Source organism: Branchiostoma belcheri, unplaced genomic scaffold, assembly GCF_001625305.1.
Source record: "Branchiostoma belcheri isolate BF01 breed outbred unplaced genomic scaffold, Haploidv18h27 scaffold18, whole genome shotgun sequence".
NCBI classification, from domain to species: domain Eukaryota; kingdom Metazoa; phylum Chordata; class Leptocardii; order Amphioxiformes; family Branchiostomatidae; genus Branchiostoma; species Branchiostoma belcheri.
In genome coordinates, this window is record NW_017803268.1 from 3,316,867 (window position 1) to 3,342,081 (window position 25,215).

General features: G+C 43.1%; 1 protein-coding gene across 1 annotated transcript in view; it reads right to left on the reverse strand.

Moving 5' to 3' along the window:
- Window positions 1-25,215, reverse strand: part of LOC109467327 — a 40,197-nt gene that overhangs the window by 1,396 nt on the left and 13,586 nt on the right. Inside the window, exons 2-20 of the mRNA XM_019765272.1 lie at window positions 15,201-15,371; window positions 13,965-14,683; window positions 13,459-13,575; window positions 13,012-13,117; window positions 12,772-12,879; window positions 12,448-12,573; window positions 11,828-11,968; window positions 11,182-11,355; window positions 10,349-10,471; window positions 9,096-10,181; window positions 8,601-8,888; window positions 8,034-8,228; window positions 7,055-7,215; window positions 5,966-6,064; window positions 5,518-5,593; window positions 5,153-5,239; window positions 4,128-4,359; window positions 2,480-2,592; window positions 1,970-2,284 (exon numbers count right to left, since the gene is read on the reverse strand). Coding sequence (XP_019620831.1) covers window positions 1,970-2,284; window positions 2,480-2,592; window positions 4,128-4,359; window positions 5,153-5,239; window positions 5,518-5,593; window positions 5,966-6,064; window positions 7,055-7,215; window positions 8,034-8,228; window positions 8,601-8,888; window positions 9,096-10,181; window positions 10,349-10,471; window positions 11,182-11,355; window positions 11,828-11,968; window positions 12,448-12,573; window positions 12,772-12,879; window positions 13,012-13,117; window positions 13,459-13,575; window positions 13,965-14,683; window positions 15,201-15,356 — 4,422 coding nt within the window. The 5' untranslated portion in view covers window positions 15,357-15,371. The remainder of the gene's footprint in view (window positions 1-1,969; window positions 2,285-2,479; window positions 2,593-4,127; window positions 4,360-5,152; window positions 5,240-5,517; window positions 5,594-5,965; window positions 6,065-7,054; window positions 7,216-8,033; window positions 8,229-8,600; window positions 8,889-9,095; window positions 10,182-10,348; window positions 10,472-11,181; window positions 11,356-11,827; window positions 11,969-12,447; window positions 12,574-12,771; window positions 12,880-13,011; window positions 13,118-13,458; window positions 13,576-13,964; window positions 14,684-15,200; window positions 15,372-25,215) is intronic.

Here is a 25,215-nt window from a genome sequence, read left to right on the forward strand (position 1 = left end):
TTGATAAGATAACGTTTAAATATTAGCAAAACGTTATGAAATAAAGACTGAACTTTAACTTCCAACACTAGATACAGAATTGGGACTTACCCCAAATTTTCCGTTGACTCCATCAACCTTGTTCACGGAATGGACCCGTCTACTCTTGGAACGTGACGTCAGAGACACGTGACCGTAGTAGCGGGTCATACGTGCCAGATAACTTGTGTCGCCCCCCGTCTCTGTTCAGGGGTAATTTGGGGTATGTCCCAATTCTGTATCTAGTGTTGGAATCTACTTGGAATCTAGTTGGAATCTACTAGATACAATTCTGTATCTAGTGTTGGAAGTTAAAGCTCAGTCTTTATTTCATAATGATTTGTACCAACACAGATAAACTTTCATGCTAAATTAGTAAAACTTGTAAAGAAGAGAGAATGGCACCACAGCATTGCATGTGTGATAGGGACAGGAGTTGGTCTTCTAGCCAAGTAACCATGCCTGTCATATCTAGTTTAAAGAGGGACAGAAAGGTACAAGATGATATTATAAAATAGGAATGGATACCTGGCTACAAAGAACAGCGACACAACGACAGTCAGAAGCAACGGCTGTTGCAAACAGTAAAACATGGAAAGACAGTAACGAATTGGACACCAGTGTCACAGCAGAATATGGCGGACTGACCTGTTTGCGATCGAATACAGCCACTTCACGCAGGTTGGACAAAGCACGGGCCAGATGGTATGTCTTGGCGGAAGGATACAAAGACGATACAAACAGCAAGTTGAGACAGTGTTAGGGCACAAGCCACAGAGTTATAAAGACGAGACAAACATAATGAAGGAAGTAGACCAAGTAGAACTACAAGCCAAAAGAGTGATACAGAGTAGTGTGATCGAGACATCAGACAGACAAGTTGCTTCAAAGATATGGCCACTTACATGGAGGTGTCAAACCTGACATTGATGCTACAAATTGATACTAGTAAGTTAAAACGTACACTTAACATCAACAAAAACGATACTTGGCATCAACACTCAGTGTTATTATCATACATTATAACACAGTCTCCGCGACGATGATCGACGAGCCACCGGGCTTCCAGCGACAAGAGAAGCATAAAGTCGGTGTGGGAGAAACGTTACATGTAGGCCCAGAGAATGTACAATATATAAATGTACACGTAAAATAAATCCATAAAGGGTTAAAGTTTAGCTGCAGAGTGCCGGGGAATAAACCCACTATAGCTACGCTGCAATGTGTTAAAACACGGAAGGGATGGGCCGGCTGTAATGGCACGCATTGGCACCAGTTGAAACTTTAGTGCGGCGAAGAAGAAAAAATACGTGGACAGCCAAAATGTAACGTTAATGCAGTTTATCTAAAAACTAGCTTACGTAGTGCCAGCAATGCAGCTATGGGTGTAAGTGAATACGCTGCGTCTATGCGGACCGGGCTGTTTCATGGACGAGACTTTTGCAAAGCTTGTACGGCTGCAGACAAGACGACGATTTGCACGATCGCTTCAACCCACCTGCCTGTACTGCGCCTGCGTGATATCTTGTAAAACATCTATGGCCAGGCTGTGATTGGCCAGACGATTCGCAAGTTGCGTGACAAGTGGGTTGTTTGCGACGAGCTCATTGGCTCGCTCAGGCGTAATGATGTCATCTGCGCCGTTCTGATTGGCTGAGGGCTCAACGCTCGAAGTTGTTTGCCTCAGATCTTCTACCACAGCCTCCATTTTCCCTAGATTCTCAATTATATCGGTGATTGACTGACGAACTTGGACAAGAGAACGGGAATTGTTATTTACTGATTCGGTGACCAGGTCGACCTCAAGATCTCCGGTTGGTAAGATCGTAGTGCCTCCCTCTTCAACTTGCATTTGTAAGTCTTTAATGGTAGTCTGTAATGTGTCAATGTCTGTTCTAAATTCTGCTGATGTTGTTTTGACCCGGGATAGTATGTCGTGGTGCACACTTACCATTGTATCTAGTCGTACCACGTTCTGATCATGGAGGGATAGACTTTTCTGAATGTCCACAATCGCAAGGCTGTGATTGGTCATTGCCTTCTCCAGCCGACCAATGAGAGTTGAGCTGAGTCCTCCCAACTCGTTCTCAACGGAATTTTCCGTCAGCTTCGCAGTCTCTCCCGACGACATCTTTTCTTCTAGGCTGGAGAGAACGGTGTTCTGATTGGTCATGGTGCCGTCCAATCGCTGGATGATCTCCTGGTGTTTCTTGAGGGCGTTTTCGATGGCGCCTCGATCATTCTCAAGGGACATGATTTTCTGGACCTGAAAAAAGGAAAAGAAAGAATAGAATCATCAACACAGTAGTTCACAGTATGTCTGTTTTACTTAAAGCAAAATCACTACACTTGGTTTTGAAAATACATGCATTTATTTCAATTGTGTATTTTGTGCATTTTGTCTTCCCCATTTCGTCCCAACAATGTGTTAAGAATTACGTTTTGGCTGATTCAGACATACCTGTATGTTAAGCCTGTAGTCGAAGTTGGTGTCCATGGTCTTCAGCTTCTCGATATCTCCGCCATGTTCCTCGAATTTCGACTTGGCTTCGTCAATCAACGCTTCCAGGACACCTGGAGATAGAACATGATATAGGTACCATATGCACAGAGTTAAAGTGTAGGGTTTTTCTTGACAATATTTAGTTCATAGATTCCATTGATTTGATTTTATATATTTCATAGGTTTTGAAGTGACATGATTTGAATTTCCTATGCATCCATGAAATAATTGCCATTATGATACATTATGCGGCCTAAGTATAAACAATTTAAATGTTATGTTGCTTAATGGATTTAATGCTACAATAAACTAGGCGTGATTCTAATAATATTAGTTGTAATAGTTCATAAGCATAGTGACATTTCTGCATTTAGGGTATATTATGAAACTAATACCTACCAGTAACCTAAATCCGACAGAGTGCGACGAAAAGTTTTTAGAAAGAATGACAAGGTGATAAGTTGTATGAACGAACTGCATGAAAAAAAGTCGACATAAAGGACTATATCATCTATTAGTCGTGGTAAACACTAGATTGAATCTCCATGGTAGTAGTAAGGGCATCTATGCCTAGAATACCTAGATCGAGTTAGAAAAGATGAGTTTTGGTTATGAAAAAATCACCAGGACGTTACGTACGCATCCTCCTGTTCAGCTGTACGTGATCGATGTAGGATCCTAAAGAGATAACCATATGCATGATGTGAAATGAAGGACAAAGATGTACACAGAAACAATGGTGCAAAGTGAATGATACAAAGTATAGTAACACGGCCGTAGCAAGTAAGAAGTAACACGGCCGTAGAGCAGTTTGATGTGTATAAAAAACACAAGATGAATGACCATATACTGTGTCAGATTGTCATTGGAAATGGACAACACTGTCTGCTATGTATACATAGTGGTAAATGGCACAAAACAAGAATGAGTAAGATTGAATCTCGCATGTCGAAGGACACTGTATTACTAACCTGGCCCATTGAACGCCAGTGCCTGTGCACGTCGTCCAGATGCCTGACCTTTTGGTTTTGGTCGTCGGGGACGCTTTGCTTTCAGATGGATGAGAAAACACGTGAAAATACATGTGGAATGGATGAACATTGCATGTCAAGCTGACAATATATGATGTAGAATCGATGAAATTTACAAGTCAAGCAGACAGAAGAACTGATGAATACCACTTGACAGTAGTCATGTCATGTAGACGCTGAAGACAATGACACAAGCAAGAAACACAGCAGCAGACGTACAAACACAGAACACAAACTTGGAGAAACAGGTGACTAGAATCTGGTCGACACGTACCGCGTGTTGCCCTCTTTCTCGAATGGATCGCATGGCGATGACAACGATAAAGAGAAGACATACATAGCTCATTTGACAAACTATACACAAGAAATTGGAGACTACAGACTCCCAGGAAGTGTGTAATCCTGAATTGTCCCCATGTCGCTTTTGCTTCCGGTCAGATTCTGAGACCTTTGATGACATCCCGTCATTCTGCATGTTTCAAACCCACGTGCTGTCAACCTACTCCAGGACAAAAACAGATACACAAACCCACGATTACGGATCTGCCACTCAAAACGTTACTTCTGAGACATACCTGAATGACCGTTCACTGCAGCCTCCAGACTGAGCAGCTTTGTCCCGATCTGTTGCATGGCTCCGGTGATGTTGAGCCTGGTGAGCTGGTCGACAGCCCCGGTCTTGTTGGCCAGGTCACTGCGCATCATCAGCAGGTCACGGTTCAGACGGACCAGGCCGTTGTTCAACACAGTGACGTCACTTCTCAGCTGTGACAGTTGCCGGGTCTGGTCGCCGATCCTGGTGATTTTCTGTGATGGTGTAACATGGCGACATTGCCAGCATTGCTTACAAAATATGCTAGCATCACAAACAAAAAGAACAGCTACAGTTGCCTACAACTGAGCAAGTACCTTCGGTCTTACAACTATAATTTCTATCCAAGGACTGAAAAATTAAGAACTAAAACTAAAGGTGGATACAATAATGGTTCCTGAATTACAGTCAATACCTGCACTGTCTGTGCTCACAAAATTGGGACAGCTACCGCTACCATCTGCTTTTAAACGATACATACAGCTCTCTGATACATACAGTTTTCCATGGTAACGCCAAAAGTTCTCTGGCAAATCTAACGACAAAACGTTCATGTTTCTATGAATCTTCTTCTATAACAAGGGACGGTTTTACAATGCTTTGCATGTACTGTACAACGTTGTATGCAAGCCATATCGTCCTTAAAAGTTCTTTTTTTAACGCTGTATACTATACTACCGTTGCGTACAAATTTTTATAAGGCAGCTGCAGGTTGCGATGTCAATATGTCAGTACGGGATGCCTCCAGAACTACACAGTAAGAACAAAACAAAACGTCTTTTCTACAAAATCACGTGCAGAGACACCCCTGGTTAGCAAACCAAAATGGCGGATGATGATGATGGTGACGTCATTCCGTTGTTGCCAGCCAGTCGAAAAGTTGAACCTGTCAGTATGATTAGTGTTATTAATCTTATCGAGATTATGCAGCAGGGGTTTTAAGGAAAATGTTATCTTCTGGTCTTCATGAGGTGTGAACTGCAAGAATTGACATCACGTGACACCCACCTGAATTGTGGGTAATATGGTGCCATTGTTCTCGTCCACGCTATCCAATGTTATGTTCATGAGCTCCGTGGTATCGTAGTCACGTGACTGGCACGTGTCATGAGCGTGCGTAAGACAAAGACATGCATTACATAAACGTGCAAATTAGACAACAACGAGGCAACGTTATCCGTGAGGTCTTTCAAAGGCAAAAGTGCATGAGCTCGAGATATATTCGGTTACGATGGGAAAGTTTTCGAAATTATGTGTACAAAATGACATTCAAGCTTACTATGTACCACCTGCGTGTAAAGAAACGCAGCATTCAAGGTCAACATACATGTGATCATCACGTGAAGGACAAGATATGATCACGTGGTACCCACCTGATTCATGAGTGAGAAGACACGGACTTGATTCTCCATTTTGGATACCGTCAAATTCACCAAGTCAATGGTATTCCTGGGTACAATATTTCTAGGCATTTTAGCTCAAAACAAGCAAAAGTCAATATACTTATCAGTCATATCAAGCAAAAGTAAAATCTCAAAATACAAGATTTTTCGTCAGTTATAAGAATTTTACAATAGATCTAAAACACGACCGACTACAATAGCAAGTCTAACTATTGAGCTACAAGTCTAAAGACCCTGTCACACATTCTTGACGTTCTCTCAAATAAAAATGTCCCCGAATATCAGTCGACCGAACAACAGCCAGCGTTGCACCGACCTCCTCCTAACCATGGTTGGGGGACGTTCGGCTAGTGTTCGGAGGCCAAATCCGTGAATGTGTGACAGGGGCTTAACCAACAAAAAGTGATGAGACCGGTACCTGACTTTGGCAATGTCCATGCTAAAGCCGTTAACTCTTCCCTCAAGTCGTCCCGTCCTTCTTTCCAGTCTCTGAATGGCCCCACTCTGCACATGTCTACTGGAGAACAGCGGCAGCGTTCAAAAAAGCCGGTTTACTCCCAGGCCATGCAGTGGCGTTATATCCATGCGCGCTTCATATATGTGTAGCATGTGAAAATCCACACCAAGTGTACGTATTTGCCATATACACGTGCTGCTTTATAAAACACATGCACGTGAGATAGGACATGGGGTCGGTAAAACGTGGCGTCAGAAGTGCGCAGGCGCTAGGCGACACAAAAGTTGCCACTGGTACTTTGTGTTCATGACGTCACACAGTGCGTTTGCCACACAAAGCATGCGCATGCGCAACAACATATCGCGCACACCATAGCAGCACCTGTTGACAGAGATCATGTTGCCCAGCTCGGTGGTCTTCGACTCGAACTGAGACACACTCGAATGAGACTGCGCAAACAGCGACTTTAATTGGTACAGCTGCGAGTTGTGATTGGCTATTTCCGCCTTGACGTCACTCAAAGCTGCGTCGTGATTGGTTATTGCAGTCTCCAACCTGGTTGTGTTAATCGAATGTTGACTCAACATTAATACTCAAGTCCTTGTCGATGTGTCATCATGGCACATCGCATAGTGGATGTGTCATCATGTCACATCAGTTAAAGTGCCTTGTCCCTAGGAAAGCCTGGGTCGCAAACTGGCTTCGGACTGATACGCAATGAGTCAAGCGATGATTTGACAAATGTCTTTGAGAGTGAGTTCTTTTTGTGTGAAAAATGGTAAGTTTCAACCCAGAATGCTGCAGTTGGTAACAAATGCATTTTTGTATTTTTATAGAATTCAAGATAATGAAATAAGTTGTTCATGCTACTACATACAGAATACAGCCTTTACTCTAGACGCTTATATCGATAGAGCAGACTAAATGTTAAATAATTCATCAACCTGCATCTTTTCAAGCATAAGAGTATAAAAGTTAAATTTTATGTGTTGAAGGTTACTTTGTCAAGTTTATTTATCATTACAATTTTAGTATAGGAGGTACACTGACCTGGCGATGGACTCCAGCTCCACGGTGGGCTGTTGAGGTTGGCTGGGCTGACTGGGCTGTTGGATACTCCCCATCATGTTGTTGATCATCACCTTGTTGGACGCGTACTGAGTCTGTAAGGTCTTCAGTACGGCCTGATGCCGGGACAGCGTCAGGTTTACCTGGGTAGACAGACGTGTGGGTGAATGAGTCAAGCAAAAGATTTGCAAAAAAAAAAAAAAAACACACACATAAGAGCTCTGACTTAAAACTGCATTGTGTAACATCAGGACATGTTCTGGTCGTTTCTTCACAAATAAGGTGTGGGGTCGTGTGGCGTAGCGGCAGAGTGCGCGACTCGGAACTAAGAGTCCCGGGTTCGAGTCCTGGCATGCCACCGATCTTGTGCCCTTGGGAAAGGCACACTTTACAGGGCTTTCCTCACTTAGCTCAGGTGTAAATGAGTATTGTCCTGTCACGTATTTGTCCCCTGTGTTGGTGGTGGCATTAATATAAGTTGAAGAAACGTGAGTGTGTCGTCACCACGTCTGGTGATTACATGTTGGAATAAAAAAGAATAAAAAAAAAATAAGGTGAATCAACTCTACTCCATTGCTAATAAGTGTCATTCCGGAAGAGGAGGTGCCAAAATATGACGCCTCACATGTGTGTTCAAGAGCTGGAAACACATCTGTAAGAAATGTAAGATAATTGCACAAATATATTGAAACTTGAAGAAAATCTAAATCAGATGAAAATGTTTTTCAAATTAAAATATTCCAGTTTTTGGTGCAAAAATGTTACATAATGCTCCGTTAAGGTATACATTTCACCGGATCCATGACCAATGTTTCTGAAATATGCTATAGTTTACGCTTCATAGTTCATAGATCGTCTCGATCGAGTACGCACTGATCTTACGATACGACAACACTGGCTCATTGTTGGCACACACAGTACAGTATAACGATGTGTTTCGTTAAGATTGTGTTTTATTTACCTGGTTAGCGTTATTTATCAACTCTGATATTTCATTGTGGTACTCCATGAAGGCATCGCCTGGTGAACTGATTGCCGCTGTCGCTGGCTGGGACGCCACCTCCAGTAGTCTTCTCTCAAAACTGGCTACTGCAGCGCGAAGGCCGTCCACTGTCTTCTGTATTTCTTCTGAACGCACTTGCATCTGGGCTAGTTCCTGTGAGTGTTGTAGGGGGATATACAGAGATAGAAAACACAGTAATTCATCTCTGTCTTATCTCATCATCTGTCGTTTCATCGTCATCATATGTTTCATCATAAAAACTCGCAGACACTGTAGTGGGTACTATCAACAACAGCGGCCTGCAGTCTTCAAGAGTCTATCCACTTGACATCCACTTCATTTTAATCTTAAATGTGAACACTTGGCAGCTGTGAGCCATTGATTAGTCCATGACTTAGTGAACTGCTATTATGTACACTTTCCGTGGCTATTGCTCACAATAGCATATTTTGTACAAAAGAACTCTCTGAAGCAGCTGCAACAAAACTTTTTGTGGATCCTGTGGGACTGTTGTTCCTTCCATACCTGTAAGTTGGATGATGACATACTCTGCTGCCTGGAGATATGCTGCTTCAGACGATCGTCTATTTCCGCCACGGCCATTTCCAGCTGCCCTACCACCAGGATCCGTGGGTCGTAAACCCGGATGGTGTTCTGTAGGGTCGCCACGTTCGACTTTAGCACGGCAAGGTCAGTTGCGATGACCTTGAAGGTCTGAGAGTCAGCCTGTGCCTCACCCTCATTGACTGTTTTCAGAGAGTTGGCGAGGGAGCTGTAGGTATCCGAAAAGGCTTCCAGCTTTGCAACTTGCCCCTACAAAAAAAGTTTCAATTTAGTGTTCCTTATTGCATCTATATTCAATGAAAGCCAGACAATTTCACTGTGTGATGATTTTTCAGTTAGGCGTGTATCTTTCAATGCCTCACAAAAAGACACAATCGTTGCCTTCCATAGACAAATATGCTACAGTGTACAGACATTGAGAACAAGTTATTTAATTATGAATAGTTAGAATTTCACCTGCATTTCCAGCACAGAGGCTTCCACAGAATCCCTGATGGTCTGGATGAGTTTTCGAGCTGCGAGGCTGTCGTTCTCAACTTTGACAAACCTTTCCTCAACTTCGGCAGAAAGCTCCGCCGATGCTGTTGGTTTTGATGATATGGATGACTGGTAAAGGGACTCCAGTTGTTGAATCCTGTTGGTTAACTCACTTGATGTCGCCAGAGCCCCTGCAAGCTGCTGCCTCATCCCCTGTAGCTCTTCAAAGTCGAAGCTTCTACCAGAATCCAAAGTGGGGATGTTCCCAGGCTGGAGCATCTGTTCTAAGATGCTCAGTTTGGTTTGCAGCTCCGTGATGACATTGCCGCCTGGCGAAACTGTACCGAACTGCTGGACAAGGTCTCCCAGCTCGCGGATCTTCAGAGTGTTGTCCGAGATGGATGTAGCCTGGTTCTGCATGGCCTTTACTAACATTTCAACCTTCTCCAATGCCTCTCGTAACTGGCCGCTGAATGCCATGATGGCTCCCGGAGAAGAAGTCGATTCATGTTCCCCACCAGCACCGGCAATAGGAGTGTTTACTCCAAATATGATCGACCTTTCTAGCTCGTTCATCTTCTTGTTGCTTTCTGTTGTATAGTTCCCAAGCTGTGAGGCTAGTTTTTGCAAGGCTGATTGAAGAACCTGAATTTGACCTTCAAGTTCCAAGATGGCGGCATCTTTCTCGTCGGTGCTTTCATCTGGTCCGGGAATGGTGTTGGATGTTGTGTTCGCTCCTATGAGAACCATGGTCATCAGCGAATCGATTTCTGACACCTTGCTTTTGACCCTGAACATTCTCTCTTGTAGTTCCTCCATGGAACGCGTGACTTTGTTTATTTCTTGAAGACCTATGTCAAAGTTGTCTGCTCTTTCTTCTAGCTTCATCGTCGCGACCTTGACATTGCTGAAGTCCGCGACCTTACCACCGATAACGACCATGGATCTCTCAAGATTCTTCATCTTCTGGGAGAAGGTCTCAACTATACCGACCTCGTCTTGGAGGGTACTGACGTTTCTCTGGATCAAAGGTACTGCTCCGGCGATTCTGTCTATGACAAAAACCTAAAGAAACAAACAACAAGAAAAATTGACGTAAATCTCAAATTGTTCCCAGAAAACTCCGATCAAAGCCGTTTTTTTTAAATTGTACATCGTATCATATACAGTGTGAAGTACAGAAAATTGTAGAAAATAACACAGATTGAGCTTGTCCAGAAATAATAACTTACTTTGTCCTTCAATGCTTGGAACTCCGGACCTTGATCCTCCAATGTCGTGACCCTGACACTGACCAGTTCCAACTTCTGAGCTGTTCCAGTGAAGTTCGTCATGAAGGAAGAGATGTTCTTTATCTAGAAAGAAAGTTACAAGTATCACGTAGTCTTATAGAACTACAATGTATATACATTCTAAGTAATATAACATTGAAAACTTTAGATGGTGATCTTCATCGCCAAGCCTTGTTCACGCAAGAAGTAGCTATAGTGTGCAGTCTGCAGAAACATGTGAAACTTCGACATACTTTATGTGGCAGGCCCAGGGTTGGACAGGTTTTCAAAAATCCACTTGCCAAATCGGGTAAGTAAATGGTCATTTCTACTTGCCCGAACCAACTTTTCACTTGCCCAAAGTATACAACATTTTTATATGCATTTTTACTACCAGCAAGGAAATTATTTTCTTTTAGAGTTTATAATGTTACATGCTTTATGTTAAATTATCAAAATAAGGTGGTCTGAGACTTGTAATGGATTTTCTGGGCATTAATATAATATCATTATGGCAAAATGATAAGTAATTTTGCTCCAAACACTGTAGCGGCTATACTTTGGATCCAAAAAATTCACTTGCCCAATCAAGCAAGGAAAAGGGCATATGCACTTGCCCGAACAATACTTTTACTTGGGCAAGTGGGCAATTGGACTTGTCCAACCCTGAGGCTAGTCGATTTTGAATAAAACTGATCATGATACCTGGTTCTTCATTGGGTGATTTTAGATTAAACTGACCCGGATACCTCATTCTTCATTGGCTGATTTTAAATAAAAAATGACACTGATACCTGGTTCTTCATTGGCTCAACACTGGCAGCAATCTGCTGCACGGCGGACACTCTACCGGTCAGCCGCTCCATGTTCACCCCCATCTCCTTCAGCTTGTCTCCCATTCTGTCCATCTGCTTCTGCTGGCGGGAACTCTTACCGGAAGACTCTGGGAACAAGCTCACAAAGGTCTCCTGAAAACAAGAGCAGAATGTAAGAAGAATAGCAGACAAGAAGAACAAGATCATACATTTTTCAACAAATTTCGGAAAATTGGATGCCATATGGTCACTACATTTGCCTTTTTGTCAGTTGATTTTTAAAAATATGTATTGCCATAAATTCTATACATGTACTTCAGTACCATCTAGTAAGACTCTATCAACCTAATTATTGTGTTCAGCGCTCAGAAAAAACAACGTGTATAATCTAAACTAGCAACTTCATATCACTGAAGCAAAGGGATCGTGAGTTACAGCTGTGAACATGTAGAGGACAAACTGACTATAATACTATTACTCAACGTTTCAAGTAGCATCCGCTTTTCAGTAACTGAAAGTGGATGCTACTTAAAACGCTCGACATATAGTTTTCAAAATTTATCCACTTGATGGAATAACAATTTTGTAGGTCATTCAGTATTGGGGTAAATTTTGTTGTTCGTACCTGAAGTCCGTTGACCGCGAGTTGCACCTCAAATATCGTCTGATTCTGCTCCTTGATGACGTATTTCAGGTCGTCTATCTGAGCCTGGAAAGAGTTGATGAAGATCCCGTGTCCTTGCAGCAGACGGTCCATATTGGAGATCTGTTGGTGAGGCAATTAAACTTCTGTTAAACCAACGTAACTGATTAAATGATTGAAGACCTTTATTGTACATTGTACATTAAAAAACATCATAACATCAGGAAAGCCAAGTGTCAGGGGATAGTGGGTCATATTACTTAAAGAAGACCGAAGGGTTATAGTAAAACGTTAAACTTTATTCCAACACACAATTTACATGGATCAAATTTTCAGCGACCACTGTCGCCTTCATCAGGATAATTAATGACCAATCACTCCACAACCGAAGGGTTAGTTGAAAAATTTAAGCGTATTAATCATGTTGATGCTATACGCTTACTATCTTCGGCGATTCCTTTTCTTAAGTCATGATAAACAGTTAAAACACATGCAGCTAGTAAAAAGAGAAAAAAATACTAAGCTAGCAGCTTTTTTTTGTTAATGTTTCACTGAAAATTAGTCGTCATGCACTTGGATAACTAAAACAAAGAAGATATTACCTTGCGTGGAAGGTACGATGTTTCCTGCACATGCGCACTGAGCATGGTCATAGCCCCCCGCACCTCGCCCACTGCCCTCTGCAGGTCTGCCTCAAGTCTCGTCAAATCTCGCCGCAGCTCTGTGAACTGTCACGTGACACGGCGGTAAAGGCGTGATCAGATCAAAGGTCACTAATTCGCGCAGGCTCAGAGGGCCCAGTTTTAAAACAGAAATTAGTTTTTAAAACGAAATGTTAAGAAATCTTTTTCTTGCGAAATTAATACTGAACGTAAATTACATAGAGTCGCCAAGAAACGGCTAAAAAATGTGAAACACATCTTTACCTTTTCTGATGATACTGCGTTCTGGGAGGGTGTATCAATGGGCCAGGGCGTTCTGCCAATACGTGATTCAATGTTCTCCATACGGTTCTCCAGATCCAATAGTCCAACCTACGGACAACAATATCAATACATGAAGTAACCAATCCTATAAACAATAAGCTAAGGTGTACGTACACTATAAGGTGGCTATTCAAGAAGAAGTACAAAGTCGACTAATAGTGTGATGTGTGATATACTCACGTCATTTGACTTGATTCCTTCCATCAGTTTTTCATCCTCACCCTTCAAGTCCCTGACGATCTCTCCTATTGTCTTCTCTCCCGAGCTTTGGGATCCGAAGTACCTCCTACAACAGAGTTAATATCAGTTCAAGTCCAGTTAGTATGTTCCTAGTACGGCTGAAATACTACTTTCAGTATGTTTCAAAAAGACTATGACTTAACTGCGCAAACAACAGGACGGCTCAGTTCAAATTTTACAAATCAAATTGCTGACAAATCATGTGTGTCTGCTATAAAGTGTAGGGGGTCTAGGGACCATAAGTTTCGGTCAAACTCCTGTGCAATTTGAACCGTGTAGCTGAATATACTAAATGATGTACAATCATAGAAAAAAATAATAGTATTCACTTATGATAAAAATTGGCTTCACAGTTCTCAATGCTTTCCTGTAGCTTCCGCAGCTTACCTATAGTCGCTCATCAGGCTTGACAGACTGTTGCCCAGGCGTTTTGTTTTGGTGTCCATGGTGGCGATCCACGCTGTAGCGTTCGACACTTTGTTCGCTGTCTCGTCCATTCTCTTCCTACATGGAAATCAGTGCGATATGGAAATGATAACTATACCCTTTCCATGGACCAGATATTCTCCGATGCAAGTTCATATATCGCCCAATTACTCTTTAACATTGCAACAATATGGTTATTGCTGTCATGAAAGTTCATGTTAAAATTTTTAATACATGTTTAAAGTTTAAAAGGTTGATCCAGCACAAAAACTTCTCTTACCTAGAGCTTTAAGCCACGTGACAAGCCTCACTGGGTCAGTCTAGTGAGGAAGACCAGAGTGACTGCTCGAAAGCTCTAGGTGAGATAATTTTTTGTGTTGGATCAAAAGTTTTAACTTTAGACAAATATGGTCATTCGTTGCTTGGAAGAAATAAAATGATAGTAACGTTAGAGATGTGCAGTTTACCTGACACTAGACACCTCGCTCCTTATGGACGACACGGTCGCCCCAAAGACAGTTCTTTGTGAAGAGAACTCCAGGATCTGAGACGTCGTCCGTGAAAGAGTGCCCTCTAGCGCCTTGTCCTTGAGCTTCAGGTCTGATATGGCCAGGACATTCTTTTTGACATCATCTTCAAGACCACTGACAGTCTTTGAAGCTGCCGTATGTCGCCGCATTAACCTTGTTATTTCTATCGTGTGATTGCGTAGTAACTTTTGTATGGCCTTATTGCTCAGCTTTTTCTTTTTCGAGTCTGGCTCTTGAGCGACAAAGATGGAATCATAGTCGAAGAGCGAATCCTCATCGACGATTGATTCCTCGTCCTCGTCCCTTCCGAGATCTACCCCAGAGGTTGGCCTGTTCACGGCTACGGCCTCTAGCGAGTCCACCTTGCGTTGCAGGCTCGACAGCGTGCTCTCGTACGCTATTTTAGCGCCCTCTAGCGCCTGTACCCTCATGTTCAGGTCCATGATTGTACTCTCCTGTCTCCCTGCTTTAGTCTGCAGCTCCAGCGCTTTCTGGCGCGCATCGGAAGCGTCTAGTCTGCTCGTTTCCAGAGCGGAGGTGACGTCAACGACCTTAGCCTGGAGCTTGTCCAGTTGCCCGTTCAGAAGGCGTAACTTTTCCGTCTGACGCCTGTTCTGTTCCAGAAGCTTCTTGTTCTGGTTGTCTCGCACGACATCCTGTAGAAGGAATGACAAACAAGTCTCAATACAGTAACAGTGTCTTCATAACCATATCGTGAGCTCTTTCTAACCGAGAATTGATATTTTGTAATAGTTTATTAGCGGTTACGTGCGGTTAAGAATTATCTGCTTGATACGTCGGTGAAGGTTGGACATCCAGGTAATAAGATGCGTCAAAAACAAGTTACTCAAGCAACTGGATATGAGTTTGGAAACGGTCAGATGTTTCAGAGGGCATCCACTACCTTTCGGCAGTGACACTAGAGGTCTTCCAAAATCATATCCAGTTGCCAGAGTAACTGTTTTAGGCGAATTGCCTGCTTGCTAAAATTCATTCACTGATATGGTGATGTATCTGACACCCAGCGACGAAACGAAACACCTACTGCACTATGGAAGAGACAGCCACTAAACCGCGATATGAAAAAAAAAGTGATACTGGTCACAAAGCAGGGGGCATTGCGGCTCCCGACAAAAAAATATTGGAAAGATTCGAAGGTCCTGCCGTTCGTACCTGTGTCCGCAGGCGGCGCTCCATGGACCTCAACTGGGCGTCTAGTCTGGTCACCGCTGAGCTGAGGTTCTCCTGCTGCGCATGCGCCTCGTGAAGCAGCAACGTCATCACCATGCAGGTGATGACGTAAATCTCCGACGTACCCATAATATTCATCTGTTAGTGTGTCGTCTGCAAAAAAGAGAGACAGACAATATTACGAAAACATCCTGCAATATGCCTCACCCACATAGGAGGCTCTTTTGAACCTATTGATCTACAAAATAGTCACATTTTGAGGACCCTTTCTTTTCTTTTCTTTCTCCCTGGTTCGTGGTTTGACAAAGCACGTATAAAATGACCCGTGACGGAAATCATGTTTTTTATTTATTTATTCCAACATGCAAATATACAATACATAGTGGTGACGCCTCAAGCTACATGCTTATATTCACGTCACCACTGGACATAAAATAAAAATTACATCACAAAACACAAAACATGGGAATCGTCCAGGTAACGAGTGAACAAAGTTAATCATGGTTACAAGTAGCAGTAGAAGAACAACAACTAAAGGAAAAGGTGTAGTTTTGTCAAACCTTTTGTAAGATTATTACATCACATTTTCAAGTTCCAAGGTCAGAACATACAGTTAACCATACTTCAATGTCTGACGCAAATGAAAACAACTTGTGAATAAAACGAGCATCACATTCGGTGCCCGATACACACCAATTTTCTTCTGGGCCATTCTGCCCTCCCCTTTCTTTTCCTTTTTGTTACGATTTTTCGCTCCAGTTTATATAGGAAAAGGCTGTGACTGGTGACCAATGGAGATATAGGGCAGCCCTTTGTTGTTGTACTTTGTTGCTGGTGACCTTTTTGAAAGGCATCGTGACCCGTTGTTGTGATTGTTGAGCTACGCAGGACACTCTTGATTGTGTGGCTATTGGAATAGGCTTAGGACGATCAATCAAGATGACAGCTACCCCCTTCTGCTTTCAACCCCTCCCCTTAATAGAATCAGCTATTAATGAACAATCCCTCTGATAGTAAAATTACGTAGTACTACACAATTGCAAACAATATCTTCCCGGGAACGAGATCTAACATTCCATCCCGTGCCCAGGTTAATGAGCTACTGCTGTTAAATGTGTTTTTCTTTTGGTTACGTAACATAAGACAGGATAACAAATTCTGCTTAAAATCTTTTTCGAACATTTTACAGACTAAATTTTGCAAACTTATTTATGAATTTCTGACTAAAACGTCAGATAAACATCATGTAAAGAACTAAAATACGCTACAGGAAGGCTACGACGAAACTCTTTTTCTATTCAAACATTTATTACAAGACATGGTGACGGCACACTCAAGTTTTTTCTCACCAACGCAGACAAACGCACGGACAACAGACATACTCTTTTTCACCTGAGTAAAGTGATGAAATTCCTGTAAAGTGCCTTATTCCCCCCAAGGGCACAAGATCGGTGACATGGCAGGATTCAAACTTTTCTGAGTCCATGCTACCGTCTGATATCAATTCTGAGGTGGAACCAAAAACCACTAACCCTCAAGGTAGCTATAACCTAAATACCCCTGTAACTTAGGGGATGTTAATGAATGAACAACAGGGCTTCGGGAAGGAATTAGAACATGGCCTACTTTGACTAAGATCCAGACGGAAGTAAGAAAATTACGCTTAATTGTGGGCTTAAAGTAGGATTATCCCAAGTAGTAAACCCTGTTAGGGTCTCATTTTCTAAGCCAGATCACATTTCTGGTGAACTTTACATTCTTAACTGCGTGGAGGACTACTATCAAATCAAAGAGGGGCATTTTCGAGCCATTTTTGACCAGAGAAAGCAAGCTCTATTTTGACCGGTTATATCCACACTCTCCCTCACTTCTCACATCATAAGTCAAATGGTCTCTTAATCCAGAATCATTCTAGTAATTTTTTTCGTCATCAGCTGCTTGGAAGACTACTACCAAATCGGAGAACATCATTTTCGAGCCATTTTTGACAGGAAAAACGAGCTCTATTTCGACCAGTTATACCATCACTCTCCCGCACTTCTCACGTCATAAGTCAAAGGGAACAAAAGCAAGAACTGTGTCTGTGCCTCAAAACACGTTTTCACCCGCACAGTTCAGTAGAGGTTACCGAGCACGCCAAGGCTACACCACTGAAACTCTTTAGAAATGTGACATTGAGGAGTACCTACATCCGACAGTTCAGCTGAGCCGTCTGGGGGCCACAGAGGTCCTCCATCAGGCTTCTGGATTTGTTTATGTTCGCGTACTAAGTCAGATTGAATGACAGCTGTACGCACGCGTATTGTACACAGGAGTATAAATTATCCGTCCGCTACACCGCCCCCCTCCCCACTACACGTAGGGCCACATTGCCTTAATTTTATGGATGACATCCTCTGGAGACCCCAAAACTAATGCGAAATAGCAAATTAAATGAAATCCGGCAAAACACTGCTAAACCACAGGACTACAAAGCTGGTATTGCGAGTTGAGGTAGTACATAACGACTTTTACGACAAGCCGGCACATGCTGGCCTTTTGCGACATTTATGAGTCGGCACTGTACTGATTTCTGGAGTTCTGCGGAGCCTCTGTAGTCTGTGCGCCACCCTCCGTAGTTACCGCCGGCTCCCTGTTGTCGCAAGATACTATTGGCACGAAGGTTTGAACATCTTTTTTCTTTCAAGCAAAAATCAACGCGCGTATGGATGCCATCCATAAAACTAAATCAGCATGACCCGGTAAACTAGTACGAAAGCAAATCCAACCTGGCATACCCTTCTCTACATAGACTACAACAATTTTAAATCTCCAAAGCCGCTCTACCTTGTACTTGTACTTGATTGCCATAAAGAAAGATTGACATTACTTCGTGACAACAATTTATGACCTGCCGCCAACACCTATTGGCTTGAGTACAAGGGTTCGTACTCATTCCAAGATGGCCGTCACTTCGAATCACCATGGTGATCCATCCGGGGACCTCTAGCTACGGGGATCGCCGAAGGTCAAGCCTGTTCGGCCTCAGGGTCACGACTGGTGGACACACGGATATCTCCTTACATTGGGGAGACGTCTCAAGACGTTAAGCTCAAGGAAACCAGAGGAAGACATGAAACGGCGACCTTGTGCCTTGTACGTGGCAAAGGGGGCGACAAATATCCTACACAGACTAACGCTTGTCTGAAGTATTTAAAATATCATGGCTATATACAGACACTAGTTGCCAGTGTCGTTATTTCCTTAGCTTGTCCCCAAATGCACCCATTGAAAACTACAACATGACTTCGATACTAAAGTAAAGGACACTGTGCCTTTTTCCTCTCTGCCGGCTGCTAGACGCAGTGTCTAGAGCACGGTAATCAAATACAAAGCCCATCCCTCTCGGTTCACCTCCTCAACCGAAGTGAGGTACCAATTTCACACCAGGGTGGAGTGAGGATCGAACCCATGACCTCCTAATCTCGTGTCCGCTGGCCTATCTAACCACTCGGCCATTCAATACCACAATTTCAAAATCTACCTGTCGTCAAAGATGCTTTCATAATATTGAAAATTTATTTGTAAAATCATGCCCGAAGGCTAATTGCCTTTACAATCAAGTATAATACTCATTGCAATACAGTAACAGGAGACAGGTAACAACTGTCTGAAAAAAAAACTTCTACTTCTACTACTACGCTAGCTATTATAGGGTTCGACTTCTTCTTTGAAGGCAGTGGATAATGAATAGTCCCACATTCTGCATAATTAGTGGGGTTTGTGATCTTAGTAGAAATGCATTTTTTTGGTGATCTTCTAAATAACAACCCGACCTACTTACAGAGATCAGATTCTCTTCCAATGTTTGATTAATTATTCCATAGATGAGAAACGGTGTCTGATTCACAACACATCTTACACAGAAGCGTAGGAGGACGTGATTTGTGGGTGTCTGGGGTCTCCCTGTCCGCTGTGAGGTAACTCTCCTGCCGGATTATGTTCTTGTAACAACAAATCAAACCAAACAGGACAGATGACACCACAGCCGGGGGACAGGCAGACCGCAGTGCCATGGGTTGCAAAGTTCAGATCGGCATTGACACGAATCTCCTTTATACTTCTATGGTCCTTTACCCACTACGATAAAATTGTCCGGATCGAGTCGAATAAATTCGCTTTGCCTTTGATCCGGCTTCAATCCAACTCTATTCGGCTCAATCCATACAATCCTATCCTAGTGGAAAAGGGCCATAGAAGTGCAAAGGGGATTCGTCAAGGACAAAAAAAAGTTACATTAGAATAGAAGAGATCTATTGTAACACACGTTATTTGAAACTCTACGGCATGAATTAATTAATATTCCTAGAAAATGGTGCAATTTCAGGTCAACTGCAGTTCCAGATGATTCTGTTAGTGTCGTTGAGTCGTGGACAACGCATTGGCCTCGAAACAAAGGCCTCTACTATTGGGTGACAACAAAAACCTAGTTTTTCGATTTGTTCATCAGTTGGTTTCTCCCTTTCTCCCACCTTCACCACAAACGTGAAATTGAAAGACCCCTCTAGGCCAGAACACCATGCGAATCCGACCGGAAAACGTTCTTGTTGCATATAAGCCTCTATGTTATCCTTGGCCCGTTCAAACATTTGCCTGTGCGTCGCCTTGGGGCCAGTACTGCTTTCTAGTTTCTACTAACCATGACTCTTGTGCCAATGGGCATTGTCAACAGTGCCAGCATAATGGCATTGACTGATAACGTTGAGACAAAGGTTTAACGTTCATGAAACTGAGACCTGCAGCAAGCTAGTATACTTACATTTACAGGCAACAAGCCAGCAACCATCGGCAAGGTACGAGAGTGATTGGCCATTCCTTCAGACGGTTGCCATCACCGGTACAGCACGTGAATGATTGGCAGTTCTATCAGACGGTTGCCTGATAGAAGACATCAACACCTACCCTAGTGCCAAGAGGCACGACAGTGCCAGGGCATTGCTGACACCTGTAGTGACATCTTGTAACTGATAAGACTTCGTGTAGTGTCTTTCCAAAAGCTGCCCATGCATGATACATGTACGATGCATGCTATTGGACAAAGTTCTTGGGAAAAAATCACCGAGACGACTCATAGACGATTAAGTTACTTTCTCTAGTGCCGGACTGCCAGTGAGGCAAGTACTGTTATTACATGTACATGCAAATGATATATCATAAAATGTGTACAGTGCTTGGCATGTTAATGTGTTGAGAGGGCCAAATAGTTTCGATAACATATTGGCATGAACCCATGCCATTGCCACGTACACGTAGATTTCTTACATACGCATGCAGTAATGTGGTCATTCAAGATTCAAGACTTCAAGACATTGACAGCCACCTCGGAATCCGAAGATTCATCACAGGTGAGGACCTTGAGTAGTCGTTTCAATTCGACCTACAATTCCTCTCTAGCCTCTGTGTCAGGGGCCGTTAGAAGAGGAGTTCATCACTGTTCAAGACCTTGACCGCAGAGTTCCACATGTCACAATAAATGGTGTGGTTCTTCTTGACTGATGCGGCAAACAGTGGAGCTACAGACACCATTGCCTTCTCCTGATCATGAGTGGGTACAAAAATATTTCACACTATATCATGAAGCTAGTTTAACGCACCATATTCAGAACGTTCTGCCACATATTCAGAACCTTCCCCGACCATCAACCAAGGTTGGCTTGGAGTCGAAAGAAGTCCACATTTATATAGGGATCGAAGCGAATTGAGTCAAATTTGAAACTCGAACACGCCCAGAACACTGTTGACCAACTGTGAACACCAGTCAACGATGGTCAACTATAAGATTAGACAAATAAATTCACCCAAAACAAAAGTGGCCCAGAAATACATCCCTGTGGTACGCCAGAAATTTCTCGTTATCAGTTTCTCGGACTAGTCTTAACCTGCACCAGAGCAGGTAGTATGCAGAAATAAAAGAATATTGATCAGGTTAACTGACTGATATGCTCCATACTCGTAAATTTCACAAGTCGTGCTTATCGAAGGTGCATGAAGTAACCAGGCCTGGGCCGAACATTCCATCCACACCCAAACAGTAGCCGACCTCGCCGAACACCAGCCAATCGCATCCGACCTTGCTCCTATACTTCGGCAGTGTTGGGGAAGCCATATTTGGCTATGGCTATGTGCTATTCCCATACCGTACAGACAATCCTTGACCTGATAAAGATGCACCATGAGGCCAGACTCATAACTTCACCCTTGTCTGCTAATTTTATCACCAACCTTCACATAAGCCGGGATACGACGATTTGTAGCTCCGGATTCTAGGACGTACGACTTGGGAATATTTTGGCGATGTTGTACATTGATTGCCTTGACCTGACCATGACTTAGAGATAGCCTTATAACCTTAGCCTTATAACCTACAGGTGATATTAATAGAAAGAAGCTTCAGACATGGACCTATGGAGGAGGAAACCTTGACCTGAATACGAACATGGACTTGTGACTTACTAACCTTTGCACCGAGTAGATAAATTACTATCTTTGACATTAGTGTCAGTCCACATGGATTTTATGGATGACGTCCACGCGCGCATTGATTCCAAACCGTCCTCGGAAAAACATGTCTCACTCCTGTGAGTAAACAGGCAACTAAATAGTACCAGAAAGCATTAGGATACACTGCGTCACATGTCACATTTGTTTAAAAAAACAGGGTACATCTCAGAGGATAGATAGTCTTGAGCATGTGATTACGAATTGTTGTCTCGTTGGATTTGTAAATTGCAGCCTAATTGCTTTTGGTAACATCGATACGCATCGTAAAACTCAGTTGCCTGGAAGACTTACACGGCATTGATTGCACTTCTAAAGGGAACGTAATTGACAACGTATGTTGAAAGCTGTTACTTGAAAGAGAACCAGGTGCATTAAGACTCAAATGCATAATGTTTACCTTCGCATATGGTCTCTCTCTCTCTCTCTCTCTCTCTATATATATATATATATATATATATATATATTAGACAGGAACAGGAGTATAAATCCCTCTTGTTATGAAATTGCAACATGATGTAACCCAACTGTGAACACCAGTTACCATGGTGAGAGACGTCAACAAATCAGGTCATTGGCCATTGCAGGTCAGAGGTCAGTGTTTGGAACGGAAGAAGAAGAGGAAACGTAACAAAAACAATATGTTTTCCTTCGGTAAACATAAATATTTATATTAAACATAAATATTATCTGGCACCTAAAATGGAGTCTGTTTTGTCTTACTATAAAACCATTCCTCATCAGGTAGACGTCAACCTCTATCTGGCACTTTTTCCTCCTATTTGAAAGTATAGCAGCCTTTCGTGGCCTGACATTGCCCCACTGTATCAGTCCCAGAGATAACGACGAAACGCCACACATGGCGAGCAGGTTAAAGCATGCCAACTACCTGGCCACATTCCACCCGTAGTACCCGGCAGCTCTGGAGATACGTCCGTGGTTGATGGATATGAAAAATACTGCACGCAACAAAGATTTGCATTGCAGACTTTTCCCTAGTATTTGAACTCGCGAAAATTTGTCGTACATTGCAAACAATATTGAAAAACGATACTAATGTCGTAGAATGCCAAAATAAATTCCGAAGGAAAATGAATAAATTGTGAAGAAATAAAAATTGGAAGTATATCATTCGCCATGCCATACTCTGTGTATTTAGTCATTTGTTCAACCTTCATGACCACGTAGATGTCATAATGAAGGCCACCTTTCTTGCCAAACTTTTTTTTATTCGCACGCTCGCATCAGTTTTGGAGATTCCAGAGGATGCCATCCATATAATCAAATCAACATGGCTTTACTGCCACAGAAAGCCAGTAAAATGGAAGATTTCATACGGTTCAAGCTCATGCCCAGGCACCCCCTCCCTCCTACCCATGATAGCCATGACTTTTGTCTTTATGGCGGGTAAAGAAAGTCGGTCGGGTGAGGGCAAAACGTGATACTTTCGTGTCAAACGTCGCCATGTGCTAATGTGAACCGTGCGAGATTAAATGTCTTATCTGTGGGGTAGTACTGGGTAGTCAGAACGACTGACCCAGTCAGAGCTCCAGGCTACGAACGAAATCCAGAACACATTTGTGGCGGGGAAACAGCCAGCCGGCTCTTATCGTGCGATGTAACCCCTGCATTCCTCCCCACATTCAAGTCATACGTTTGGGGGCAAAGATGGTTTCGGTGGCGCAACGGTTAGAGCGTTGGACTCGGAACCAATAGGTCCTGGGTTCGATACTCACCGTGGCCCGACGTTGTGCCCTTGGGAAAGACACTTTACACGACTTCCCCACTGAGCATCTTAGGCTAATCTGTCCAACTGTGTGCCAAAAAACACACTACGGATTTGGTGCGCCAATGTGTTGACATCAGCACATTTGCCACCGAGAGCCGTTAATTTTTTTAAAAGATGGTTTTAACGGTATTGCACAGTGAAAAGTTAAATGGCCACTTCTAGTATCTTCTAGGCACTGTGATAGGTCATATAGCAGATATATGACTATGCCAAAGCATAGGCGCGGCGCATTCCTTCCTATATTCAAGTCATACGTTTGGCGGTAAATATGGTTTTAACGTGGTGTCGGTGACGCAACGGTTAGAGCGTTGGACTCGGAACCAACAGGTCCCGGGTTCGATACTCACCGTGGCCCGCCGTTGTGCCTTTGGGAAAGACACTTTACACGACTTCCCCACCTGTACGGTGGAGTGACGCCCACCGAGCCTCTTAGGCTAATCTGTCCAACTGTGTGCCAAAAACACAATACGGATTTGGTGCGCCGATGTGTCAACATCAGCACTTTTGCCTCCGAGAGCTGTTAATTTTTTTAAAGATGATTTTAACGGTATTGCACAGTGCAAAGTCAAATGTCCACTTCTAGGATCTTCTAGGCACTGGGCCAGGTGATATGACAGATCTATGACTATTTCAAAACATTGGCGTGACCATGTTTATTTTGAAAGCTTAAGATTCGAGAGATAAGCATGCGTTTGGGAGGGAGTCCGTAATTTTGTAGTCCGAGGAAACTTTGAAATTGTTGCAGTAGAAGCAGATATTTGAACAGGAAAACCCACTGAATGATATATTGCAAGTACATCAATCTAATTTTCTCAGCAAGGCACACTATAGTTGGAGTGGTATTCGTTACTTTAGGTTATGGCTATCGGGTGAAGCAAAATTTGGATAATTTATGATTGAGCCTTAGCCATGCCACCGTTTCCTGTAGAATTTACTGTACCGCCGTGCTGAGAACGCTGGTGGGCGGTAGACTACATCGTTACACCGGGGCGATGCCACTCACCGCCGCACTTCTTAGGAATTTAGCTGTAGTCAATTTCGCGCGAGTACACACTGTCACAGAGTACAATGTTGACATACATGTATTTTTACAGTGTGATGTCAGGCCACGCCGACTTAATTTTATGGATGACATCCACGCGCTCATTGATTTTCGCTTGTTCAAAAAAAAAAAAAAGATCACGTCCACCGAGGCTCTGGCCTGGCTCTAGGCCTGGGTAGTCCATGGTAGTTAGCGACAATACGGAGCCGGGCACCCAGGCTACCGAAGCTCCACGGCTCAAGAACTCGGTACATACGTACAGTGCCGATTCATAAATTCCACAAAAAGCCAGCATGTGCCGGATTCTCGTATACGTCGCTAAAAAGTACTGCCGCAAATTCACAATACCAGCTTTGTATTCCTGTGGTTTCGTAGCATTTTTATTTTTGGCCGGATTTTTTTTATTCGCCCGCTCGCACTAGTTTAGGGGTCTTCAGAGGATGTCATCCATAAAATCAAGTCGGTGTGGCCTGACTGCAAACTACTGCGGATATCTAATTATAAAGACACCGTAATCACAGTTGCGGAAGTTGGCAAGTCTCTGATGATGGTTTCACAGACTCGTTGACAAGCCATAACAAGACATCTGCATTGCTTTCCAGTCAGAACTCTGCTTAGCCTGGAATTCA